This window comes from Molothrus aeneus, chromosome Z (assembly GCF_037042795.1).
Source record: "Molothrus aeneus isolate 106 chromosome Z, BPBGC_Maene_1.0, whole genome shotgun sequence".
Taxonomy (NCBI): domain Eukaryota; kingdom Metazoa; phylum Chordata; class Aves; order Passeriformes; family Icteridae; genus Molothrus; species Molothrus aeneus.
Genome location: NC_089680.1, coordinates 30,446,498 through 30,470,346, shown reverse-complemented (window position 1 = coordinate 30,470,346; position 23,849 = coordinate 30,446,498). Strand labels below are relative to the sequence as shown.

At 40.7% G+C, this 23,849-nt stretch overlaps 1 protein-coding gene across 1 annotated transcript in view; it reads right to left on the bottom strand.

Moving 5' to 3' along the window:
* Positions 1-775: 775 nt before the first annotated feature.
* Positions 776-23,849, bottom strand: part of ARHGEF28 (Rho guanine nucleotide exchange factor 28) — a 62,615-nt gene continuing 39,541 nt past the window's right edge. Inside the window, exons 26-28 of the mRNA XM_066569121.1 lie at positions 22,013-22,492; positions 18,425-18,725; positions 776-1,849 (exon numbers count right to left, since the gene is read on the bottom strand). Of these exons, the coding sequence (XP_066425218.1) occupies positions 1,689-1,849; positions 18,425-18,725; positions 22,013-22,492 (942 nt within the window). The 3' untranslated portion in view covers positions 776-1,688. The remainder of the gene's footprint in view (positions 1,850-18,424; positions 18,726-22,012; positions 22,493-23,849) is intronic.

The following is a 23,849-nucleotide window of genomic DNA, read 5'->3' as shown; positions in this document are numbered from 1 at the left end:
AAAGAAGATAAAACAGTTCTAGATATTATAAAAGAGGTTTTTGTTTTTTTTTTTCTCTAATAAAGAGACATATTTTCAAAGTGCTGCCAGGTTAGCAGGAGTCTTGAAAGCTGAGCACAGACACCAGAAGCCACATCTGCAGGCCCAGTCTTTCCCTGATGGCATTTGCACATCGTTTAATATAGCTGAGAATCACATCCTGCTCATCACGCCAGGTGCTTAGTTGTTTGCCCAAAATACCAAGTGAACTACTACTCTGGAGGCCAGTAAGATGCAGCTCAGAAAGCTCTGCTTTCAGGTATTCCCTGAAGCACCCAAGTCCCTGGAAACGAATCCTTCTCAGTCAGGACACCCTTGCTGACAAATGCACACATCTAAGAAAGACTCTGCGCCTGCAAAAGACGTTGCACAACACAAGGCTTAAGGTAAAATGGAAACCACTGGCACCTGGGGCTGACCCAGTCAAAGGGGTGGGAGCAATCCTGCATTCCTCTGCTCCTTGAGCTGGGCAGATGTGGGCAGATGTGAGGCAGCTGTGCAGGAGCATGCAGGAGCTGTGCAGCTCCATTTCTGCTGCACCCCTGCCAATGCCATCAGCCATGCTAAGTGGCGATAGGCACATCCTTGGTTTTGTCAGCTGAAATACACAGCTTTGGCTTTGCTGGACCAGCAACACACATCTGCAGCAGACCTCAGTGCAAACAAGCCTGGACACTTTTTTTTCCTCCAGTTTTTTTATTTCTCTGGAGAATCTCAAAATGAATCAAAATTACAGTTTCATAGAAATGCACAGAACATTTATTAAGTTTGACAGAAGTGTATGAATTTTTCAGAAAGACAAAAAGGCACAAAACAGGTTTCTTACCGCCTAAGACAGAGAATCCCAGGAATCTGAAAGCAGAAAGTTATCTGATTTCTACACAGGAAAGCAGTGGAGTTTCAGAAGAGTTCAGTTAACTGAAGCCTACTATTTATCCCCTTTATTTTCTTTTGACTAGTGAGTTGGTTTCATCTGGTAAATTTTAATGTGTAAGGACACTTACTGAAATGAGGAACAGTTATAACACAATAACTGATTTAGTGCATCTCTGCACAGAAATTGGCAGTAGTATCAAAATGGTAATAAGCTTTGGGACATGAGAAAACACCTACAATTATGCAATTATGCTCAGACCATAAAAAAACATCCCCTTCTGAGCAGTTCCTGAGCTAGAAGATAAGGAAAATGACCCACCAGCTAAGGGTATATAGCACATTTCAGCAAAGACTTGAGCCATCATTGTTACATTGCTGTCTTCTCATGTTATATCACAGCTGTTATTGATAGACACTCTGAAATCTCAAGTAGCAGACCCATCTCTCTTAGCTCATCCTTGTAAGAAGAGGACTCAAGATAATCAACACTAGCTTTCACAGTCCTTGGCGCCACCTTTACAATTTCAAAATGTTATGTCTCTCCTGCTACACTTTCTTCTTGCAAAGCATTTGAAATCATGTCATAAATTAAAGATTATACAACAATGGCTTCAAAATAACTTACTTGCTGTATTTATCATGGGGAAAATTTTGCATTCACTATTAAATACTACCCTTAAAGCCAGATGGTCATACAGAGAACAACTACAGAAATTTAGAAAAGCAAACACAGTTGTCTTCCAAAGTGCTACTGAGATTAGAAAACCAAGTTGTCAGAGGTAAACAATCTTTTCCTCTACTCTGGCTCCACTCTCTGCATCCTGCAGGCTCTCAGGCTGGTGGTTCAGCAGCAGTTCATCTACCTGTGGTGTCTGGATGGATCCCTGGTTTGGAAAACTTGTCTGGGAACCTTGGGTCTCTGATGTGTTCAGATCTGTAACACACAAGAGAAGGACAATGCATTTTCTGCCATGCCCCTGCCATCAAAAAGGGAAAATTCTGACTTTTTCATTAGCACCATTTTCTAGTTTGCTGCATCTGTCTGGAAAGGAAAACAGTACTCTAGCACAAATTATACTACAGCCTGGTGAGAGGCACCTTACCCAAAGTTAGTGAAATATATTCAAGTAATAATAATTATTATAAATGTGTAGCCATACTTTACTAAACAGATACACAATAATGGAAAGACATAAACAAGGTCAGAATTGAGCTGGAGGGAAGCACACAGCATATAATCAGTATCTTTGCTAGTAATAATACAGTTGTAACATTAATACAGTTTTCATCATTACACAGAATTTTATTCATAAGCCTTCCTTTTATGGATGCAAAAGAATTAAGTGAGCAAAGTTAAAAGTCTACATGGCTGGCATTTGCATTCAACTTTTTCTACCAAGTTTATCTGTGTTTATTGACATAAACTACCTACTCTACTCTGTCTTGATCTTTTTGGTGTGACGTGGAGAGAAACACTTGCATCCAAACACTAGAACATTATTTCACAACAATCTTGTTATCTTTCCAATTTTCTCCCACAAATGCAGAGAATCAGGTACTTGTTTTCCAGCATTCCACAATGAACACTTCTATGATGATCCATATATAGCTTTATAAACCAAAACAACATGACTACAGTTGGGTTTTATCCCTAGTCAGCATTTTGTAGCACTTTGGGCCCTCAGGACCTGCATCTCAGTACCTGACTTTTCTACATCTGTATTTCTTCAAAGCAACTTTACCATATAAACAAGCTGTGTAACAAAGAATGTGTATCCTCATGCATAGCAATGAAAAATATCTGTAATGGATATGCTGCAATACTTTTCACTGTAATCTTAGCCTAACCAACTTTTCTATTACATCAGGAAGGTTAAATTTTCATTCTTCCCTCTCAAAAAAGGACTCTGTAGAAAGAAAGGGAGATTTGAACTCCTTGGTAATGCCAGAAGCATGCAAACCAAGAACTGGGGCTCTTTGAGCCTTGATCACTCATGCAGAGCTGGAGAGACATTTCATGCTTGCTCTGGTCCCTACTTCTCACGTGTATGTGCAATGGAAATCTACTGTGAAGGATCTATTTGCGTTTTTACACACCATGTCACTTAGCTGGTGGCAATTCATAGTGACACATGCCACATTTGGCATTCCCCAAATATATGTGACTTTCATCAGTCTTGTTTGCTGAGGCAGGAGTTCAAGGCAAAACAAGCTTGCTGGTATCCTGAAAAGCCTAGGCTCTCTGGCTGCTCCCTGGCATGGGCTGTGTGGAGCAGTGTGGGATGATTATGCAATGGGCATGTGGGAACACATCATATCACAGCCTCTGCCTTCAGCATCTTCTCTTTGATATTCTCACAGCTGGAAGGAGCAAACAGGCTTTGGGGCTGCAGCTCCCAGCATAAATCACATGCATCTTATTCTTGCTGCCAAGACTGCACAGTCAATGGCAGGAGCAAGGTTTTTATAAATCAGCTTAGTCATAGTGGGATGACATAGAATGTTACAAAAATTAGTCTTCAATTGTCTTTCTTTTACTGTTTTATTCTGAATTGTTTCAGTCTTAATGAAAATCCAGAGTAAGTCTTGCTTGATTGTGAGTTATTTGCAATACATAACACAGAAGATCTTGACTCCCTAATTAGTCAAACAGGCCTGATTTTTTGAAGATGATGTCTGCATTTATTTCTTTTTGATGATTATATTAGAAAATGATTGCAATTTGCAGCCCACAGAAGAAAGCAAAAATATGTCTGTCTTTATGAAAACTGGATGCATTTGGGTTGTTTATTTATTAAAAAGAGCCCTACTAGCAGAAGTTCCTCTACTTCTAAAGACTTACATTTTTGGGTAATTTTACCCACATTAATATTTCTTTTAAGTCCTGTGAGTTTATTCACATTACCCAAGTTATGTACATAAGAATACCAGGGAGTAAACACTTATTTGAAAGATCTGTTTCCAAAGTTTATGAAGTACATAATTTGAGAAGCCTAATTACAAATTTGAAAATACGCAGAAAAGAAACACCTTACATGCAATTATTTTCCACCATCAAAACTAAATAGTAATTGCTTCGGCAATTAAAACAGTAGCTGTTTCCAAACCCTTTCTCATTAACTGTTATAACTACAAGCAGCAGAGCTGAGCAGCGAAAACTCTCAGCATTCTGCAAAAACAAATCAGATCCTGTCACTATCAAAATAAATGATTTATCACTAGTTCAGCTTCTTTTTTATTTTTTTTCCTAAATATGTTGCATCTGGGAAACCGGAACAGCAGGAGAGCACCCAAGAGGTAGGAGCACAGCTGCGGCTGGGGCACCGAGTGGCTTCAGCCTGGAAAGGTTGTGCTTAATCCAACTGAGGAGGGAAGGGGCTGGTTTTGGATGCACTTCAGGTGGCACTCAACACAGACTCTGCCTAACAAAAGCACAATGTGTCCCCAAGGCCAACACACTCAGGCTGCCATCGGGGAGGGTGGCTGCTGTCTCTCTGCCCAGCGCCATGCTGGAAGCAGCTGAGCCAGTAGAGCAGCTGGTATCACAGGCAGCAGCGTGATGTGCCCCAAGGGTAGTGCATGTGAAGTGTGGAAGAAGTGCTAGAAATGGTAACAACAGTTTTAGGTGAATGGAGACTGAGAAAAGTGGACTGAGCTGCCAGCCAGCCTTGGTTGTTGTAATGTAGAACAGTAACAGCAGCCAAGAAGCCTCCCCTGAGCTCTCTGGTATAGCATGGGGAAACTGAGTTGCCCTTGTCACCAAGCAGGAGAAGGGTGGGAGAAATCTTCCTCTTGAAATGCTCTCCCAAAACAAGGAGGAAACTTCTGAAACAAGACTTGAAAACATCACCTGATGTCTATTAAAGAACTCTGAGAGCTGAGGATGCTTAATAAAAATAAAAAAGGAAAACAAACTGATTATTTGTGCAGACAGCAAGGCAAAGGGGCTGCTATCAGAAAATGACACCCAAGAAGCTCTCCCACGATCCCCTGGCAGCTGGGGCACCCATGGGAACTCCCCAGTCCCTCTCCAGGCCCATTCTCTGCTGCACTGAGGCAAACATCAGAATTCACTATGGATCAAGAGTCAGGCAAATACACACACCATTGGCCTTTTATGAGCTTCCGTCAATGTGATTGTAATTCACCTGTCAAAATGAGCCATAAAATGAGTTCTGTGTTATCCCCTTTGTTTAAATTCAGCATTTACTTACCCTTTTTTCTGCTCTCCTCCAAGCTACCAGCAGACGCTCTCTCTGGCAGGCTGTGTTTGGCTCAACAGCGCGCCCACCAGACCAGCACCCACATCACCAACACCCGACAAAAGCTGGATACAGCCCCTGCCCACACCCTTGCTGCCCGGGCTGGGCTCTGCCTGCTGCCGTGCTCTCACACCCTCCCAGAGAGGACAAACCAAAGGACTGTACTTGGCCATAGCCATCCACTTGCTCATCTGCACTGTTTTTCTTTCACAGTTAGATAAATGAAGAAAATACTCCCTGACTATTCCCAAAGCTTTAACAAAACTGAGCTGTAGCTCAGATCCTTCCACAGTACACTCTTGGCACAGCCTTCTGCTCCCTCCCACTTTTGCACCAGCCAAGAGCTGTCAGCATCTCTCTGTACCCCAGACCCCAGAATTTATGTGCAAACTGAAACCCCCTTCACCTATTTTTCACTTACATAAAAAATATTTCTCCTACAATATTCCAGGTAAGTCTTTCCTTAAGAACAAGCCAGATCCACAACTGCATCATGGATACCCTAGGTAAAAGCGAACAGCAGACCAGAGAAATGCAAAAGTTGGTCAAACACCCAAGGCAAAAAAGGGTGTGCTTGAGACTGGTGACCAAATATTAGGTAAGTTGTGACAGCACTTCAGCCTTTTTGGGACTTGTAGCCTGTGCCACACCTCAGTATTAAATACTCCTAAAGTACAGCTTTTACTCCTTTTAATCTCAGCTAAGACCATTTCATTTAATAAAGAAACCCCAGGCATTACCAGCAGTCTTCCCCACCAATTTTTGCAAAAGTAGTTAGAGGCTGTTTCTAACAAATTCTGCATCTAATCACAAATGAGACACTAATCGTGTCTTATTCACACAGACGCTGTCAAATTCAACACTAAAATTCAATTTTTTTCCCCATTTTCCTTGAGTTTAGGTCAGGTACCATGAGGACAAACATTAGGAAACTGCAGAAAGGCACTCTACTCTTTCCATACTTTTTTTAGACCACCTCAATATAAAAACAATGGCACATGGCAGGCCTGTCGGATGTGGGATCAGTTCTCAACGGAGTTTATAAGGGGACCTCAGATTTTCAAACAAGGTCTGGGTCCAAACTCTGAGAAACGACAGCTCCTGGCTAAAAACATGTTACTGTTGTACAGGAAAAGAAATAAAAAACAAGTAGCATTCTGCATCCTAACTACCCTACCTTTTCCACAGCATTAAGAGACAGGATTAGTAGTATCTCACAAACTGCTGACAAGGTGAAGGACAAAGGAATAGTATTTGCAGGAATCTGAAATCAATACATATGAAAACAAACACAGCCCATGTACCTAGGGGGGCAGGGGACACAAAAGCCAAGTAAACAACTCATTAGTCACACTGATTCTCACCTCCTGTCTGTTGTCATAGGATGTAAGCACTTCCACATCAAATAAATGCCACAGATTTTCTCCTTCACCCCTGCACCCCTCCTCTCTCTCCCCCAGGATCAGAGCTCTTGATGTTAAGGCTAGACTGCACACAGTGAAGATTGTGGGAAGGACAGAAGAACCAAGGCACTAAGAAACACTCCAAACAAAAAACCTCTCAAGTCTCTGTGTTTTGAACAGAAAGCCCTTAGGGTTCCTCCTTCAGCTCTGACCCTGATTTCACAGCACCACAGGATAATTCAAATTGGAAGGGATCTCAGAAGGCCTCAGATTCAAACTCCTCCTCAAAGCTGGGTTAGCTCTGAGGTCAGGCCAGGCTGGATACTTTTTTACTTCTTAGTCATTTCTAAAAAGGAAGGAGAAAAAAAAGGGAAGAAAAAAGGGGGGGGGGGGGGGGGGGAAGGTGGGGGGAGGGTGGAAGGAACGCACCACATGGATTTTGCAGACAATTACCTTGCTGTGACTCTCCGAGATCTGTCACATTGGCCCTCTTTACAGAATAAAAACTGCATAATAAAACTGCATTAAATGAAGAGCGATTTATGACACTTTTAGCAACAAATACGTTGAAAAGTCACAAAACCACTAACATTCTGAATTAATAAATAGAGTTGGATTTTGGTTTTACATGTACTTATAACAACTGGTACCAAGTTCATTTGGACTGACAGCTGACACATCAGCTTCAGGCCACAGCTATTTGAAATGGCAGAGCTGCTCTATTTAATCCCCACACTGGCACTCATGCATAATGCAAAGCACAAGCAGACACCTAACAACCAGTGCTAAGTCTACCGGGTCTGGGATATTCAAAGGAATTCAAGGGTAACAGGCCCTTATTTGCCACCACAGTTCAACAACAAATGGCAGCCTAACTCCCCGTGGGATCCACTGAAAAACCCATTGGCAAATCTCACAGCAGCTCTTTGTCTCTAATGATGCTCCCAGTGGTTTCCATGCAGATTCATTAGCAACAGATAGTCAATTCCCCCGGGAACTCCAAGCACCTCAGCCCCTCTCCCTTTCCTCACCATGAAAGGCACCATGACCAGTTCTGATTGCCTTTTTTAATGCCTACTAAGACTTTCCCAGATTGCAATGGATTTTCCATACTGCAAATTCAGTTGTTTAAAGTCGGTGGAAGAAAGGGAACACCATGCAGTGGTACTGGGCACCTGGAATGCCATGGCAACACCTGGAACACCAGGGCAACACCTGGAACAACCAAGATACTGCTGCTATCGATCCAGAAGAGAACACTTGCTATAGAAAAGTTATGTGTGAGCCTTGATGATTCGAGCATAATTCCCAACAGTTTCACTGGCAGTTGAACATAGCTCACATACCATCAACAAACCAGGCCCTTCACAACTCAATAAAGCTGATTTCACAGCAGGAACTGAACTTGGTACCCGGTCTCAAAAAAAACACTGGGAAAAAATATTTTGACCCTAAAGCTTCCAAGGAAAGAGGAGCCTAATCCATTTCCAGCTGACTGAATAAGTCAAGAAAATCGGTCTGGGAATTGTAATGCTGTTATTTACTTTTGACCAGCCCAACCCTGTGAAAAAGTAGCCACTGTATTTCTTAAGCAAACAAACACCTTCATGAGTAAGACATCTTTACACAAAAAATCCGATGAGAAATTATTTCAGAAGATATCCTACATTAATTAGTCTTAGCATATTTTGGTGCATTTTTTTTACAAGACAGAAAACAGAAGGAATTCAAAGTCTATGATGAATAAGGTCTGAAACATAACTCTTCTCTGTATCTGAATGCTGTATTTTTGATTAGGGTAAAATTACTGGGATTGCCATTATTCTGCATGTTTCTACTCTTTGTGTAATTGCTGGCTTAGGTAAAACAATGCAGGTCCGTTTTCAGGTTTTGCCTCACAAGTCATCAGAGTAGTTTCGTCTAGACAATTTGGACTTAATTCTTGGCACGAGAAACACAAAATACATATTTATTCCAGCGAAATTGCATTTATCGTAAAGTTCCAACTCATACTCCAGGTTTTGGAGTAATGTGATGATGCAGTCATTTTCCTTTTATTAAGGCCCAGTAAACATACTATTTCTAACACTGGTGTTTACCAAAGAAAATATTTTAAAACTAACTCAAGCTCAAATACTGATAGTGTCACTTCAACATCAAATTCATAGCATGCTGATTAAAATTGATTAGGTTGATTAAAATTTTAACCAAGTTACATGGCTATGTTATCAGATGTATTGGTTTTTGAAGCACACGGGTTCTGAGCTATTTTTGGCATGCTGTTTTTCTAATGCATATCAGTAAGAGAGACTTAAAAATAGGTCTGACTTGAAATCATAATTTGTCTGTGCATTAAATACCCACAGTCTCACCTTGGGAAGGCAGACTGCCTGACAGCTGTCTGCTTCTGTTATTATTAATTTATTTAAGTATTAATTCCCTATTAAATTGTCCTTGTGCTCAGCTTTGAAGCTTTAGATGGTCAATTACAGACAAACACGTGGTCCAACAGGTATTCTGCTAACAACGAACACATGTTTTATTGACCTACTTCTTTTCCAGCTCATTAAACACAGCTGCACTCAAATGTTCAAGAGGAAAGAACCATAAAACCCCAAGAACACTCTTCCTACACAGGATCATAAGGAACGTGACCAGCTGCCGCCGCAGGGCCCCTGCCGCACCCAGGGCAGCAGCACACCCACACAGAGCACCTCTCCAGGGACAGGGCTACTCGCCTGCCCACTGGCAACAGTGGTGGGGTAGCACTGAAAACCCCCACAGCCTCCTTTTTCAGGTGTCCAATGCGGGTATAAACTAAGTAGTCTGCAACCATTTCCTCCCAGCCCATCATCTGCTGAAGTCATTTGGCCAGCACGCTGAAGTCAAAACAAATGGCCATCAGTAGGGAATGCTCCTGCTTGAATGTTTAATGGAGAAGCAGAAACCCCATAAAGTTACAGACACAAACAGCACTACCAACGACTCAAGGGACAATGAACCAGTTCCCCTTTCTGCTGCCTGCCAGCACATCCCCACACTTCCCTCACCCACTGTCCCAATTTGCACCCTGAAGATAAAACACTGCAGTGAGGTTTTACCTCCTTCCCCTCCGAAAAAAGAGAAACGGCCCGCGTTAACCCTGAAAAAGCAGTCTCTGGAACATGAAGTCATTCCCTTTGAAACAAAAGGGGACATTTGCACATCAAAACTCCTCTTCTGAACTGTTACCACAGACAGATGTTAGACTGTTGATTAACTCTGGCTCATATTTTATGGACACTCTTTGGTTGCGGGTTGTTTTGTTGGGTTTTTTTTTTTCACTTTGAAATAAACGTGAAATCAAAGACCTTGGCAAAAAATCAATTTAGTACCCAGCGTTTGGCCAGTCTTTCAGGTGCAACATAAAGAAGAGTGCTCTGGACTTTGGCGAACATTTTCTTGAGTAGCAGAAGGGCACAGCTCTGTTACAAAAGCCAAAAGGGTGAGGTAATTTATAAAACACTCAAGTCTCCTCCTAAGCACTTTGGTTTTATAGGGTAATTTCCCAACAACAGACCAGATCCACCACTTCTTACTCATAAAAGCTGACAAGATCAAAACTCAAAGAGACCAGCAGAAGAGCACTAAGTCAATATACAGAATTGCTGCAGAAGAAAAAAATCAGGCAAAGCACCTGCTTCAAATCAATTACATGCTAATCTGACCCTTTAATAGAAGCTGCTGCCGTTGATTAATACAGGAAAAAACACAAGCACGACTACATGAGTGAGCATCTGAGAGAAGCCTCTTATCTATAGTCACAAAGATACTTGTTCTCTCCCAAGGTCAAAACTGAGGGAAATATTCACTACTTTTTTATTGCATATTGAGTATTAGCACAGCCATTTTTATTCATTTTTGGCAGGAAGTATATGCACTCATGTTTTCTTCTTGGAGTCCTTGAAAAAATCAAGAAAAAAATGGAAAAGTTGTACATTCCCCATATTTTGCATTGTAAGCATAGGAATTTACAGTGTGATTGAATATTTTGAAATGAATGCCCTTTTTAACTGTTTGCTAAAAGTTCTGTGAACAGATAACTGCTGTGAAAACAGTCTGCACAAGAGGTAAAGGAAAAATTGTACATCAAAGCCATAAAACCCCACAATTATCAAATAAGCATGTGTGTCCATCCCACGAGTGTGTGGAGAGCACTTGGATCTACTTTCCTCTCTTCTGCTCCCACTCCTCCCGTGTATGAGCAATACTGGTCTTACCCTTAAGCCTGAATTCATCACCTCCTCCTTCTACCTCACCTTTACTACAAGTTTTAAAACACCTGCCTGTATTCATTTTCACTTCAACTCTAAATTGCCTGTGTTTAATGCAGAAGCCTTCCTTAGACCTTCATCCCATCCCCAATGGCAAGTTGCTCTGCACAGAAGACAGCTTCCCTGCAGTTTTTATGTCAGCAACAATTATCCTTATATTTTCAAATTCAATTAACAAAGAGAAAGAAAAAATCATCCTTGCCAAATACCCTGCTTTCCCTGTCTCTCATATACTCTTTATCATGGAATATATTCAATGACTTTTAAACTACATGATTTTTGACTTTTCTACAACAGACCCTAAACAAATATGGAAAAATCATATCTATTTTTTATCATTTATGTCCCAGTTTTAGATCAAACTTCTGAGGAACACTCAAGGAATCTCAGCAGGTGACTGTTGGAAGTCTTCCTATTTGATTAAACTATAACTAAGTTCCGTACAAGCACCAAGGCTCCTCCTCTCTACTGCCCCACTAAAAATTCACAGCCAAAAGAAGTTTTCTACAGCATCTGGCAAGGGGGAACAATATATTCCATGAAATCTCCTCTACCAGTTTGGTGACAGCCAGTGAAATTTATTGGAAGGCAGTTGGGTGCTCCTGTGATGAACACCCGCACAAGACAGACAATCTTCCCCAGCGTCTTAATAAATATTTAACAGCAGATGATGATGAGGAGGTTTCATATTACTAACACTTCATTATTTTTGTACAACATGCTACAGGCCATTTCTTGGAATATGTGAAGTATTATACTAAATAATTAAAATGAGATTGTACTTTTCAAACTAAGCCAGACAGATACACTTGGTGATTCAGCTAAATGGTTTTACAGGGTGTGTTTGCATACCTAATACCTTGCAAAATTTGATCACCCATAAACAGCTTCGCTCAGCTATTAGAATGAATTATTTATTTACACTAGTGCATCTATTTCAGGCACTAACTTCATTACAAAATACATACAAAATATTTTAATGTACTAAAGCAGGGCACCCACAGCCAGGTCTCCACCCACTTCCCAAGGAAAACAAAGAACTCCTAAGGAATCTTCTTAACATCAAACAACCAACAAGACTGCCATTTTGTGGCCCTTTTCCTGAGAGATTACCTCCTCCCCTGCAGACTTGCTATCCAAGTCACATCTCTGCACATCCCAGAGCTGGAGCTTAGGATCCAGTTCACTATGGTTGTCTGACTAAAAACCCTCTGCTCATGGTTTTCTGCTTTCTCCTTTCATCCCTCTACTTCCCTGAAACTTCTACCCATGGAAAAAACACAATACAGGTAAAGAATAAATCTGCATATAAGGGGGATCATCCACAAAATTCCAATTTTCTTGACACCACTAATTCCACTGACTCCATAAACCACTACAATGAAGTTGGTAGAATCATAAGTGTGAGAAGAATTAGAAAGACTCAGCCATCATTCTGTTGCTGTTTAGTAAGTCTGCAGTTAATGAAAGCCTGAATATGGTGTGCAGATTTACATCAACACCAGTGGTACTTCAAAAGACAGGGTCAGGCAATCTTTTTTACTCCATTCATAACCTTAAAGATGGGCACTATTTTAAACTTCCCTCCACAAATGAATGATCTCTAAAGGAGAAGATAACAGAAAGAATAAAATCAGACAGACATTACACAGGATAGGCATTACTTACATTATTGTACAAAATAAAACCAGAATAACATTAGCTGCCTTAATTAAAGGATTATGTTATAGTGCTGCATCTACTGTGGTTATTTTCAGAAATTAGAAAAGTGTTTTGAGATGAGAATATTAGTAACAGAACAACAAAATCTGACTTCTACAGAGGTGAAAAGCAAGTGTTTCTTGAAATATACTATTTGCAGGTGACATATAATGACATATTTTTGACTTTGGTATCACACTGCTATGTGATTTAATCCCTTTTGCCATTTGCTTTAAACAACCAGCAGCGTCATTCCGAAGAGGGAAAAAAAAACTTCCTCTCTGATTCATTTCATCCAAGTATCTCAGAACCATGGAAATCTTCCAGCAGAGCATGAAAATCAGTGTTTTATGGTATGGAGAATTTGCTGTTGCCTATTGCAGAGTCAAAAGTAACAGCTCAGTTGTTCTAATAAATCAATGAGATTTTGAACTTGGAAGATGCTGGTGCTGATGTTCCTCAACTTCATATTCTTATATATTTCCATTTAATTTTATTCTCATTATAACTTGCACTGAGCACTGAATGGGCCCTGTGCTCACCTCTGTAGCCATCTTCACTTAAATTAGTAGGGAAACATTAAACACAGAAAAATCAATTTAGAATTGTTCTCAATGTGGCATCTACTCAATTAAAAAAGACAAAAAATTTAAAGTAGCTCAAAATATGACACCTGTTCAGGAGGCTCCCTGACAAACTGTGAGCTCCGTGGGTCATATCACCCTTTGCTTTTTAAAAATTTCCTTCTTTCCATCTTTCCAAGTGAAAGAAAATCACAAAGAATTCAGTCACTGTGGGACAGTGAAAAAAAATGGCACTACTAAAAATATCATTAGACATACCAGAAAAAAATAGGTTGAAACATATCTTCACATGCAATTCTGCAAGTGGTAGGGGGCTGGCCTGTCACTGACTCAAAAGGATGCTGTTTTAAAGTGTGTGCTCTATGGGACACAGTTACAATCCAGCTTAGAAAAATCAGAAAGAGTTCTTTCAGCAACAACAATATAAAAATTAGCTTACAATGATTACATATGCAGAACTGTGGTGACTTTTTTGGGGGTGTTGCTAATCCTTATTTACCAGGTTCCAAGTGATGAAAGTAATCTTATTTAACTAAGTTCTCCTCATGGTATCCCATCAGCCACTTCCAGCACTGGCAGCAGCAGCTATGCTATCTGAATAAGGCCCTGAGCTACTGAGATTTGCTCCTTGCCAAAATCCAGTGTTGAGTTGGAAGCACAGACAAAGAGCCTGTACCACTTCAGATGGCTTTTTAACACTGTGGTGCAAAGCATATTTCACCTATTTTTTATCACACTTGCATCAGTTTTACATTGTACATATTCCTGACTGCAACAAATTCACCTTAACACAAATATGATAAAAGAGCTGGGCCTATTGTTCTCAACCTCCCTGATGCAAACATAGAGCAGACAGTTTTATGCAATGTCATTAGGCCACAACTTAGGTTAGCTCAGGTAGATGTAGTGGTGGCTTAACCCCAGCCAGAAACCAAGCCCCACACTGCCCCCTCTCTTACCAAAATGACTGGGGAAGGGTGAAAGCAGGACAACTCATGGGCTGAGAAAAAGAGAAAGCAAAGGCTGTGCACACAAGCAAAGCAAACCAAGGAGTTAATTCAGTGCTTCCCATACACTGGCAGGTGTTCAGCCATCTACAGGAGAGCCAGGGCCCATCATGCAGAATGCTTACTTGGGAAGACAAATGACATCACCACAAATGTCCCCCCCTTTCCTGCTTCTTGTCCCCACTTTATACACTGAGCTTGGTGCCACATGGTCTGGAATATCCCTTTGGTCAGTTTGTGTCACCTGTCCTGGCTCTGTCTCTTCCCAGCCTGCCAAGCACCCCCAGTCCGTCCCCAGTGTGGCTGTACCAAAAGCAGAAAAGGCCTTGGCTCTGAGCAAGCCCTGCTCAGCAGTAACAAAAACATCTCTGTATTATCAACTCTGTGTTCAGCACAAATCCAAAACACAGCCCTATAGCAGCCACTGAGAAAAAATTTAACTCTACCCCAGATGAAACCAGCACAGACAAAAATGCACGTTCTAAATGCCATCTAAAGTAACAATGGGTAACCAAAGCAAATGAATCTGATACACAGTTTTAAGAACAGGTTAAACAGAGTAATAGCCATTAGCACAATCTGCCTTAGGGAATAGGAAGGAAATTTCATATAAACTATATGTAGTTACAGGATACTACGCATTGTTTCTGGAATCTTTGCTTTTTCTGTTGCAAATTAAATATTCTACATCTCTAGAAATCACTTACTTTGATGAAAACCACTATAAATAAATCATTTTTCCAAAATCAAACAATCTCATTTGTTTATACTCATATATGTACAAATTTCTGTCCTTTAAAAAAGATTTAAATTACATTAGTCAAATGGAGTCCTCTTTTTGCTCCTTGGGTTTGCATTTGGCTGCTTATGAAGATCACAGGTTTTCCTATGTTCCCCATAAAAAACTATGTTTTTCACTGTGTCACATGTATAGATCCTTCATACTAAATGTCTTAGGTAAAACCTTCCCACATCCAAGTTTCAGCAGTTTTCCAGATATATCACTTTTCAATTCTATTTCTGTAACTACAATGTCTGAATAAATGAAGTTAAGGTAGCAGCAGCAAACAATCTATTCACATGAAAGCTTAAAAGAATTAAACTTGCCCTGATTCCTGAAATCAAAGAGGTGAATTCATAGGTAAATCCTCAGGCATCACCTTGGCTAGTTAACTTGACATGTCAATTAAATGCAAGACTAATTTATTCAATTCTCAGTCTAGTCTGACACAAAACCTATACTTCCCCTCCTTCCTAATTAGCCAAAGTACTTGCTTCTTTCATGCAGATAATTTCATAACCATTACTGTAAAGCATTAACACATTTTTCTTTCAATCATATTTTCCTCCTGTTGACTGACACACCTTTTCTAGTGAGGTTACTTATGCCAGTTTCAGTTCAGTGGGAACTTGCCTGAAGGTCTTTACTGAAGTTCCCTCCCATACACATAGAACAATGATACATAATCATGATGTTAGCTATGGGAAGACACCTATGTTTTACCTTAGGAAATATGAATGGAAAATTATGCACTACAGTAATGTCGCCGTTTCCATTTCTGTATATTTATGAAGCTTAATTGAATACTACTTAACATATGGTAGAATGCAGTCTGATTAACTCCTTGGAAACAAGTTTAGATGGTGCTTCTCTTTAAATAATTTAAGCGGGTTTTTTTGACAGAGCAGACTTCTTACAAAATGCCTAATTCTGTGAAAGTTAATCAAACCCAAGAAATTTCTTTTGTGTACACACAAAACTTTAACTATATATTAGCTCTGGCTATGTATGTATATGGTGCATGGCTATATGCAGTAAACCATACTCAGTATTTGTTTCTTAGTTCTATGTTGACAAATTATTTAAGAATGTTTTTTTAAAGATGATTAGGAAATTTATACACAAAGCTAGGTGGAAAATGTATGGAAACGCACAAAAATGCCATGAAATATTCATCCACGTGAAATATTGAAGATTTTAGCTAACTTTTAAGTTCTTTCCCTCACTGAATTTAAGATGGCTTTCCTTCAAAGTGGTTGGAACTGACTATATCCTGCTGAGGTGTCAGAAAGCAGAGGCAAAAGCTGGAGATGTTCTGAAACTCTGCTAAATTCTCTGGGGAAGAAAACATGACCAAAATTACTCAAGAAAATCAGTTTCCTAGTATGAAATGTTTATATTGTTCAATTTGATTGACATTGCTTAGGAAAAAGCGATTTGCATAATCTCCATGTGCATGGTCCCTTGGGGAAATTCAGTACTCTTCTCATTCCCCAGTCCCTCCCTGTACAGTGGTCCAGATGCAAGACAGAAGCAAGTCTGAATCATGCAGACTCATGCACTGCATGATCAAAGCATAAAATTCTTGTCATCTTCTCAATAACAAATGCAACCATAGAATGTGATGTCACATCTCTCTGGGGGGAGGCTTCCAGCCCTGCCTGCTCCAGCAGTGCAATGGTAGGCTTCACAGCATCATCTGAACCATCAGAATGCTGCAAGGATTTGCTTCACTCCTTTGCATAAGGTGTCTTGTGTCACCACCCAGGCAGTACCTGCACATTTTGCCAACACACCTTGGTCAGACATTTACACTGGCCTCTTGGGCGGGCTCTGGAGCCAGAGTTTGTCCCCAAGAGTGCTGGGACTGCCTTGGTGCCCGCTACCAGGGCAAGATATCGATGTCTACACAGTATGCATTGACAACAGCTGAACACAAAGCTGGTCCATTGTGCCTTGAGACACAGACACTCCACCAGCTTATCTTAGAATCAGTGCAATTTAACTGGTACAAGCCAGTTTAATTAAAAAAGATGCTCTCATGTGGGCTCAACAGAAAGTATCCTGGTTAGTTTCTATCTGTATGTTTGCCAGTGCAAGCTAAGCCACTTTTGAGAGCTTTAAACCCACATATGTATTCCTTTTCAAATTCACACTAACTAAAATGACGACCACAGCCAAACTAGAACGAGTTTCACCAGACTACTTATTTAGGCATTTTTAGAAATATTAATCTCTTTTACTAATCAGCTTGGTTTGCTGATTGTAGTGATGTGACTAGCCTGCCCTACCTTTGGTTATAACATGCTGTTTTGGCAATCCACATACCAAAGACTAGTAAGGTTGTACTGGATGTCTGTTTAATTCATTACAAGGAGCAAGTTCCTTAATCAACGATGTAAGACAATTAACCATTATGCCTGTGTTTTCAATTCCTAAATCTGCTGCCCACTGGTCTTTGCTGTGATCTGACCTGCAAGCTGGTGTGAGAACAGAAGCTATTCTGCACTGCCAACTGCACAAAAATGGGAGCTCAGGCACTGCTGCAGCATTGCCATGTTGTGTCTCCTGAATTTCACAACTGCAGAGAAAATCCCACCAGATCATTTAATCCCTTACCCCAAAAGTGCACCGTTGGCCCCAAGAGTTTTAGCTGTTGTGTTTTTACATCCTGGTCTACAATTCACACTAATGAAAGAAGTTAGATCAAAACTAATATTGTGCAAAATAAGAAATAAACCCCAGATAGTTTAGAGTTTCTCATAAGTTTTTAAGACCTTCAAGGAATTTTCAGTGCACGCAGTGCTCAGATAGGCAGCCTCTTCCACCCATTTTGGTAGCCACCATACGCAGCCTACGTACCTTTGCCACGCAGCCTACGTATCTTTGGGAGTACTGGTAAAATGCAGGAATAAAGAAAGGTAATGCAGCAAAAGTTACTGATGTAACTTATTCAAACATTATATTATTCCTTAGAAGTGATACCACTGTCTGTCCACAGATCTTTCAAGATATTTTCATCCCTTAATGAAGCAAGAAAAGGGTGTTTGAACACTGATTATCATTCTAAGACAGGAAATCAAAAGCTATTTTAACCAGAAATCATCAAGTAATGCACATATGTTCTCAAAGAATCAATAAAATGCACTTGAAGAAGAGTGATTTCTGCTCACAAAAAACAGGTGCAAAAGCATTGGGAAAAGACTGAGAGAAAAAACATTCTGAGTACTATTATGCAGACACAAAAAGGAGTTTTGTGGGGTTTTTCAGTAATTTTTTGTATTTCTGTTCTGCTGTTTTTCTCACCTATCATGAAATATCTTGCAAAGAAGCATGCAACTGTTTTATCAAAATCTCTTGCTTCCGCTACTACAAGCTGTCTTTGTTCCTAGGACTATTCAGCCAGAGAGGGGGCAAACTGCCTGTACTACTTCTTAATTAAATAAAGTATTAATTACCATTATTAAAAGAATCCTTGTTGCTTTTGCAGGAAAAAGACCTCTGCTGGTAAGAACTAGTGGATTTCCACAGTGGACTAGTTAATGCTGGCTGACAAGAAGTGTCCATTTTGAGGTCCACCTGATTTTCACTAGTCTCTGCTACATCAGAATTTGAGATATTCATCCCATACACACCATCCTCATAAATGAGAGAAGAATTTGATCTGTTGATTCTTCTTAGAGACACACACACTACAGCTTCATTGAAGTAGAATGCATTTTCACCATGTAAGCTGTCCAATTGATTATGTCCCATTATCTGCAGAAGGGGAAAAAAACCAGCAAAAAACAAAACACAGAATTTTACTTTCACCTTTGTCAAGCAATAGAACCAGAGAATCACAGAGTATGTCAAGCTGGAAAGGACTCATAAGAATCATGGAGTCCAACTCCCTGCTTCCCACTGTATAAAACTGAAGTGTATGACTATAAGCATCATCCTGAATACTTATAGCAGGATGCAGAAAATTAACTGCCAGACAGAAAGGGGATTCATTGCAAATAGTCATCTAATCTGCCAGAGGTTAACCTCAAAACATATTAAATTTTATGTGTATTGAGGAATAAACAGCAATTACCTAGCAGATCTGGTTTTAGCTCACTTTGAAAGAAGTAATAACTGTGAAGTCACAGATAAAAAAGGACCACTATCTGGGATGCATTGAGCTCTGCAGACTACTTCCAGAGGGTTAATATTTTGCCTCATGGCTAAACAAGGTGCCACTTCTCATATGTAAACCTGTGTACTCTGCAATCCAAAAATAACACTGTACCTCACATAGACAGGCAATCACAGAGAACAGGGCTGCAGCAGTCAAACTGGGGATGGCAAAGAGATTTAGCAAGCAAGCCAAGGCTCCCAAGGGCGGAAAATGCAACTCCTGCAGACTCTTTGTCTGCAGGTGTTTATTAAGGCCAATCTCACAAAAAAAGCAGGAGAATTAAGAGTGAGTTATTGCATTGTTTGGTCACACAAAATTATCTTGGCTGTGTGTAATACAAAAACATTGGGAGGGGAATACCAGCTGACTGACTATCACTCAACCTGTTCCACTGCTGCACTGAGTATGGTAGTGGAAACACAGGAGAAAGACAATCTTAAGGTCTGGATGGATTCAAAGCCATGTAGTCTACTTGAAAAAAAATACAAGCAGACTTACAAATGAAATATTAGATTACAAAAACTACTACTCTCTGACACTCAGCATTGAATTATTTTGCCTCTCTGTACATCTGAATATCCCTGTATCAGACTATTATCTTTCAACTTCCCCTCGAAAGATTTTAGAAGTCACATTCCTTAAAGCTGATGGGAAACTTCAGTTTTGGATTTATCATCCACTTCTTAAGCACTGCCAAACAAGTCGAAACTGTAGCACATGATATGCTAGTAAAAAGTGTCTTCGTTGTTTGGGCTGGCAAGCATATATGGGTAAGTCATGTACACACTGTATTCACAAAAGCCAGATGAAAAGGGGGAGGTCAGAGGCCAATCCTTTAACCCCTCAGGCGGGCACAATCTTAGATGCCAAATGGTTATGGTTGAGTTGCCAGCTGAAAAACTACGGAGGTGATGGCTTGAAGAAAGGCTCTACAGATTTTCTTGTGAAAACAAGAACCTGAGGGGAAAAAGAAGCTGTTTGGGTCAGTGAGTTTTCCATATGTGGAAAAGCCAGGCAAAATGTTTTGATTTTCAGGTGCTTTAGAGGACAGTTATGGAAATCAAGACCACAACCACAAAGCAGGTATTAGAGATAAGAACCAACCTGGCAGGTGAGCACCCAGACAGCTGAGTTCAGAGGCAGACTGCACCCTTCAACTTCAACAAAAACTTAATCATTTTTATTATTAAACACTTAAGCAGTTTTGGGGCTACTTTAAATTGCACCCCCAAATAGTAAGCATCTCCAAGGATTTATACTGTCAGAGATGGTGCCACACACCAACCTCTTCCCCTAGGGGGCTGGTTGTTTCAAGGAACAGGACAGCAGGGCCTGATATGTGGAGTTCACAAGAGTCTGATGTTTGTTACTCCTGGAGGTGCACCTTTTCCTCCCTAGAGCTAGTGGTCCAGGAAAAAAAACAGCAACCAAAAACTTCATTAAGTGCTTTATATGCTTAAGCATTACAATAATTAAATATTTCTACAAGATGCAGAGACACAATGGGTCTTACAAAGACAGTAGTAAAGCAGAATAAAACACAGATTCTCGTATTTATAATTTCTGTCTTCTCAATTAAAAAACACCTGCCTAACTTTGGGTTTTCTAGGTATCTAGATTAAAATCACAGAATGGTTGAGGTTGGAAAGGACCTCTAGAAGACATCTGATCTAACCCCCCTGCCAAAGCAGGGCCACATAGAGACAATTGCCAAGGACCACATCCAGGTGGCTTTTGAATATCTGCAATGACAGAGACTCCACAACTTCCCTGGGTAACCTGTGCCAGGGCTCCATCACTCCCACAAGAAAAAATAGTTTTCTGATGTTCAAAACAAATCTTCGGTGTTTTTGTTTGTGCCCATTGCTTCTGGTTCTGTCACTGGGTGACACGGAAAAGAACCTTGCTCCATCTCTTTTATAATCTCCATTTAGGTGGTTTTTTACATTAAAAGGAGCCCCCATTAATAAGGAATCCCCATTAATAAGAACCATTTCTTCTCCAGGTTGAACAGTCTCAGCCTTCCTTACTGGAGAGATATCCCTAGATATCCCTGCCTCTCAAACAGGCACTTCACCAGACACCCATCTTCCTGTCTCTACCTCCTCTCCACCCCACAGCTCTATGCTTTTCTTGTACTGGGGGAGCCAGACTCCAGGTGTGTCCACAGCAGAGAGGAAGGATACCCTCACTCGACCTACTAGCAATACTTTACTCAGTGCAACCCTAGAGACTATGTGCCACCTTTTTCGAAGGGCATGTTGTTTGCTTATATTCTATACCAGGACTCCCAATCCTTTTCACAGAATCATAGAATCATAAAGGCTGGAAAAGATCTTCAAGATCATTAAGTCCAACCTTTGACCCAACACACCACCATCACATCAACAAAATCATACCACTAACCACCATGTCCAATCACTTTTTGAACACTTCCAGGGACAGTGACTCCACCACCTCCCTAGGCAGCCTGTTTTAATGCCAGCAAAGAAATTCTTCCCAATGTCCAAATCCAACCTTCCCTGTCACAGCTCAAGGCCATTTCCCCTTGTCATCTCACTAACTGCCTGGGAAAAGAGGCTGACTCCCATCTTGCTACAACCTTCTTTCAGGTAGCTGTAGAGAGTCAAGCTGATTTCCAGCAGGTGATCACCAGCATCTACCCATGCATAGGGCTGCTCCTTCTCAAGGGCAGGACTTCACACTTTCCTCGCTTAAACTTCATGACATTCAAAGAAAACGCTAGGATATGCCTGAATCTCAGCTTCCCACATGCTCACTCATTAATTTAAGAACCAACAAAACCCAGAGATCCTGGCCTATTCGTCAAGGCAGGTTTCTAGGCATGCAGTCAGGGGTATAGTTACAATGGGGAAGCACAAACCTCATAGTCCCCTGTGTGTGAAAACAGGTTATTTTGTTGACCATGCTTCCAGTGCCACACGAGTTTCTTCTGCATTTTCATATTGTCTCTTTCCCTCTCCACCATTTCCTGGCCCTCCCGGAGCCTCTCCAGACTCTGCTGGTACTCCTGCAGCTGCAGCTCCAGTCTCTGCCGGCTCTGCTCCAGCAGCTCCTCCTCGGCCTGGCACTCCCGCTCCCGCTGCTCCAGCCGGCCCGCCCTCGCCTCCTGCTCCCGCTGCCGCTGGTCACATTCTCGCAGCCACCGCTGCTGCTCTTGCTGAAACTGCTGCTTCGTTTTGTGTATGTTGGCCAGTTCCACCCTTTGTTTTTCCAGATTCTGATATTTCTCTTGTTCCAAAACGAGGTTCAGCCGAGAACCATGGCTCCGACTGGTCTTCTCGTTCTCTTGCAGTAGTAACCTATGGAGCTCTTTGTGGCTGTCCTGGATAGCCAGTACTGCCTAGACACCACAACAAAATCAGACACAAATGTTTAAATATCAGCATTAATCCATTTCTGTGTTTTTACATAGAATCATTATCTTAAAATGCTGGAACTTTTTTGGGAGGTTATTCCTCAAGCAAATAGATAAAATTATGTGATAATGCCTTTACATAGAGGTATTTCTAAAATAAAACTCAACTCTTTTGAGCACTTTTAACAAAGTTTCTGGTTTACACTTAGTATTATAATACATGTTTATGTTACAGCTGTGCATATGCACTTCAATTACAGCTGGGGTCCTGTTCTGTCAGAGGATGTAAAGCCACACAGGAAAAACGATATTTCATGGTTGAAGAGGGCAATAAGGCATTGGGAATGCTATATTCACCCAAGTATTCCTAACACAGCTGTGACTTCTACACATAAAACTGTATTGTTTCCAAGTGAGTTCACTCTGGCTTTAAGGCTCTCCTTGCTAACCTGCAACACTGCAGTCCAGCTAACACCAGTCCTACCGGCACCTACGAACACAGCCATGTCACCAGGACTGTACCACTACACACACCTGACCAAGGTGTCAGTGCAAGTATAAACCTGCAGTATAGTAATGGTTTCAGGTTTGATGTTCCTACTTTATAGTTGGGAGTTCTATATTCCATCCGTCACAAGGATGTTGTGACACTGTTTGCATTAAAGGTTGTGACATCCTCCAGTAATGCAAAAACAAATAGCTGTGATTAAGAAGAAAGAAAAGCAAGAAAACCCTAGATCTGCTGAGGCACTTATTGCACTATGTTTAAAAGCTGACATGGGAATCTATTTCAGGAGACATTCCTGGAGAACTCACGTAGCCCCACTGCCACATGCTCTTCACCCCAGAAAGCTTTTAACTTCATGCAATGTACCATCTGCACTTTCCTTGACTCTTTCTCCAGTATTGGGTCAGTTCCAGTGACTTGTAAACAGGACAAGATCCTCTGCTTGTTTCTCAGCACCTGACTGTTCATTCATGGTCTGAGCAGTTAAGGCATGATCCTAACCTTACTTTATTGTCCCTATTTGTTTTTCAATTACTCAAAAATTTTTGCGCAAATTAGATGATTTTTATTTTGCTTTTGTATTGTTTCAATACACTTAACTTCTAAGCCCAAAGTTTCCCGGATTATTATGAAATATGCTAAGATCAATAGGGTCTAAAAATTAGGTATACTTAGATGAAACATTTAAAAATAGAATTATAAATGTGCAGCTAAATAAAAAGAAGTAAGTTAAGACATTCAAGCTTAGCATAAAAGAGGCAAATACTCCATACTAAGGCTCTACAGTAAATGTAGTAAGTAAGTAAAGTAAGTAAGGCCCAAAGTAAGTGAGAT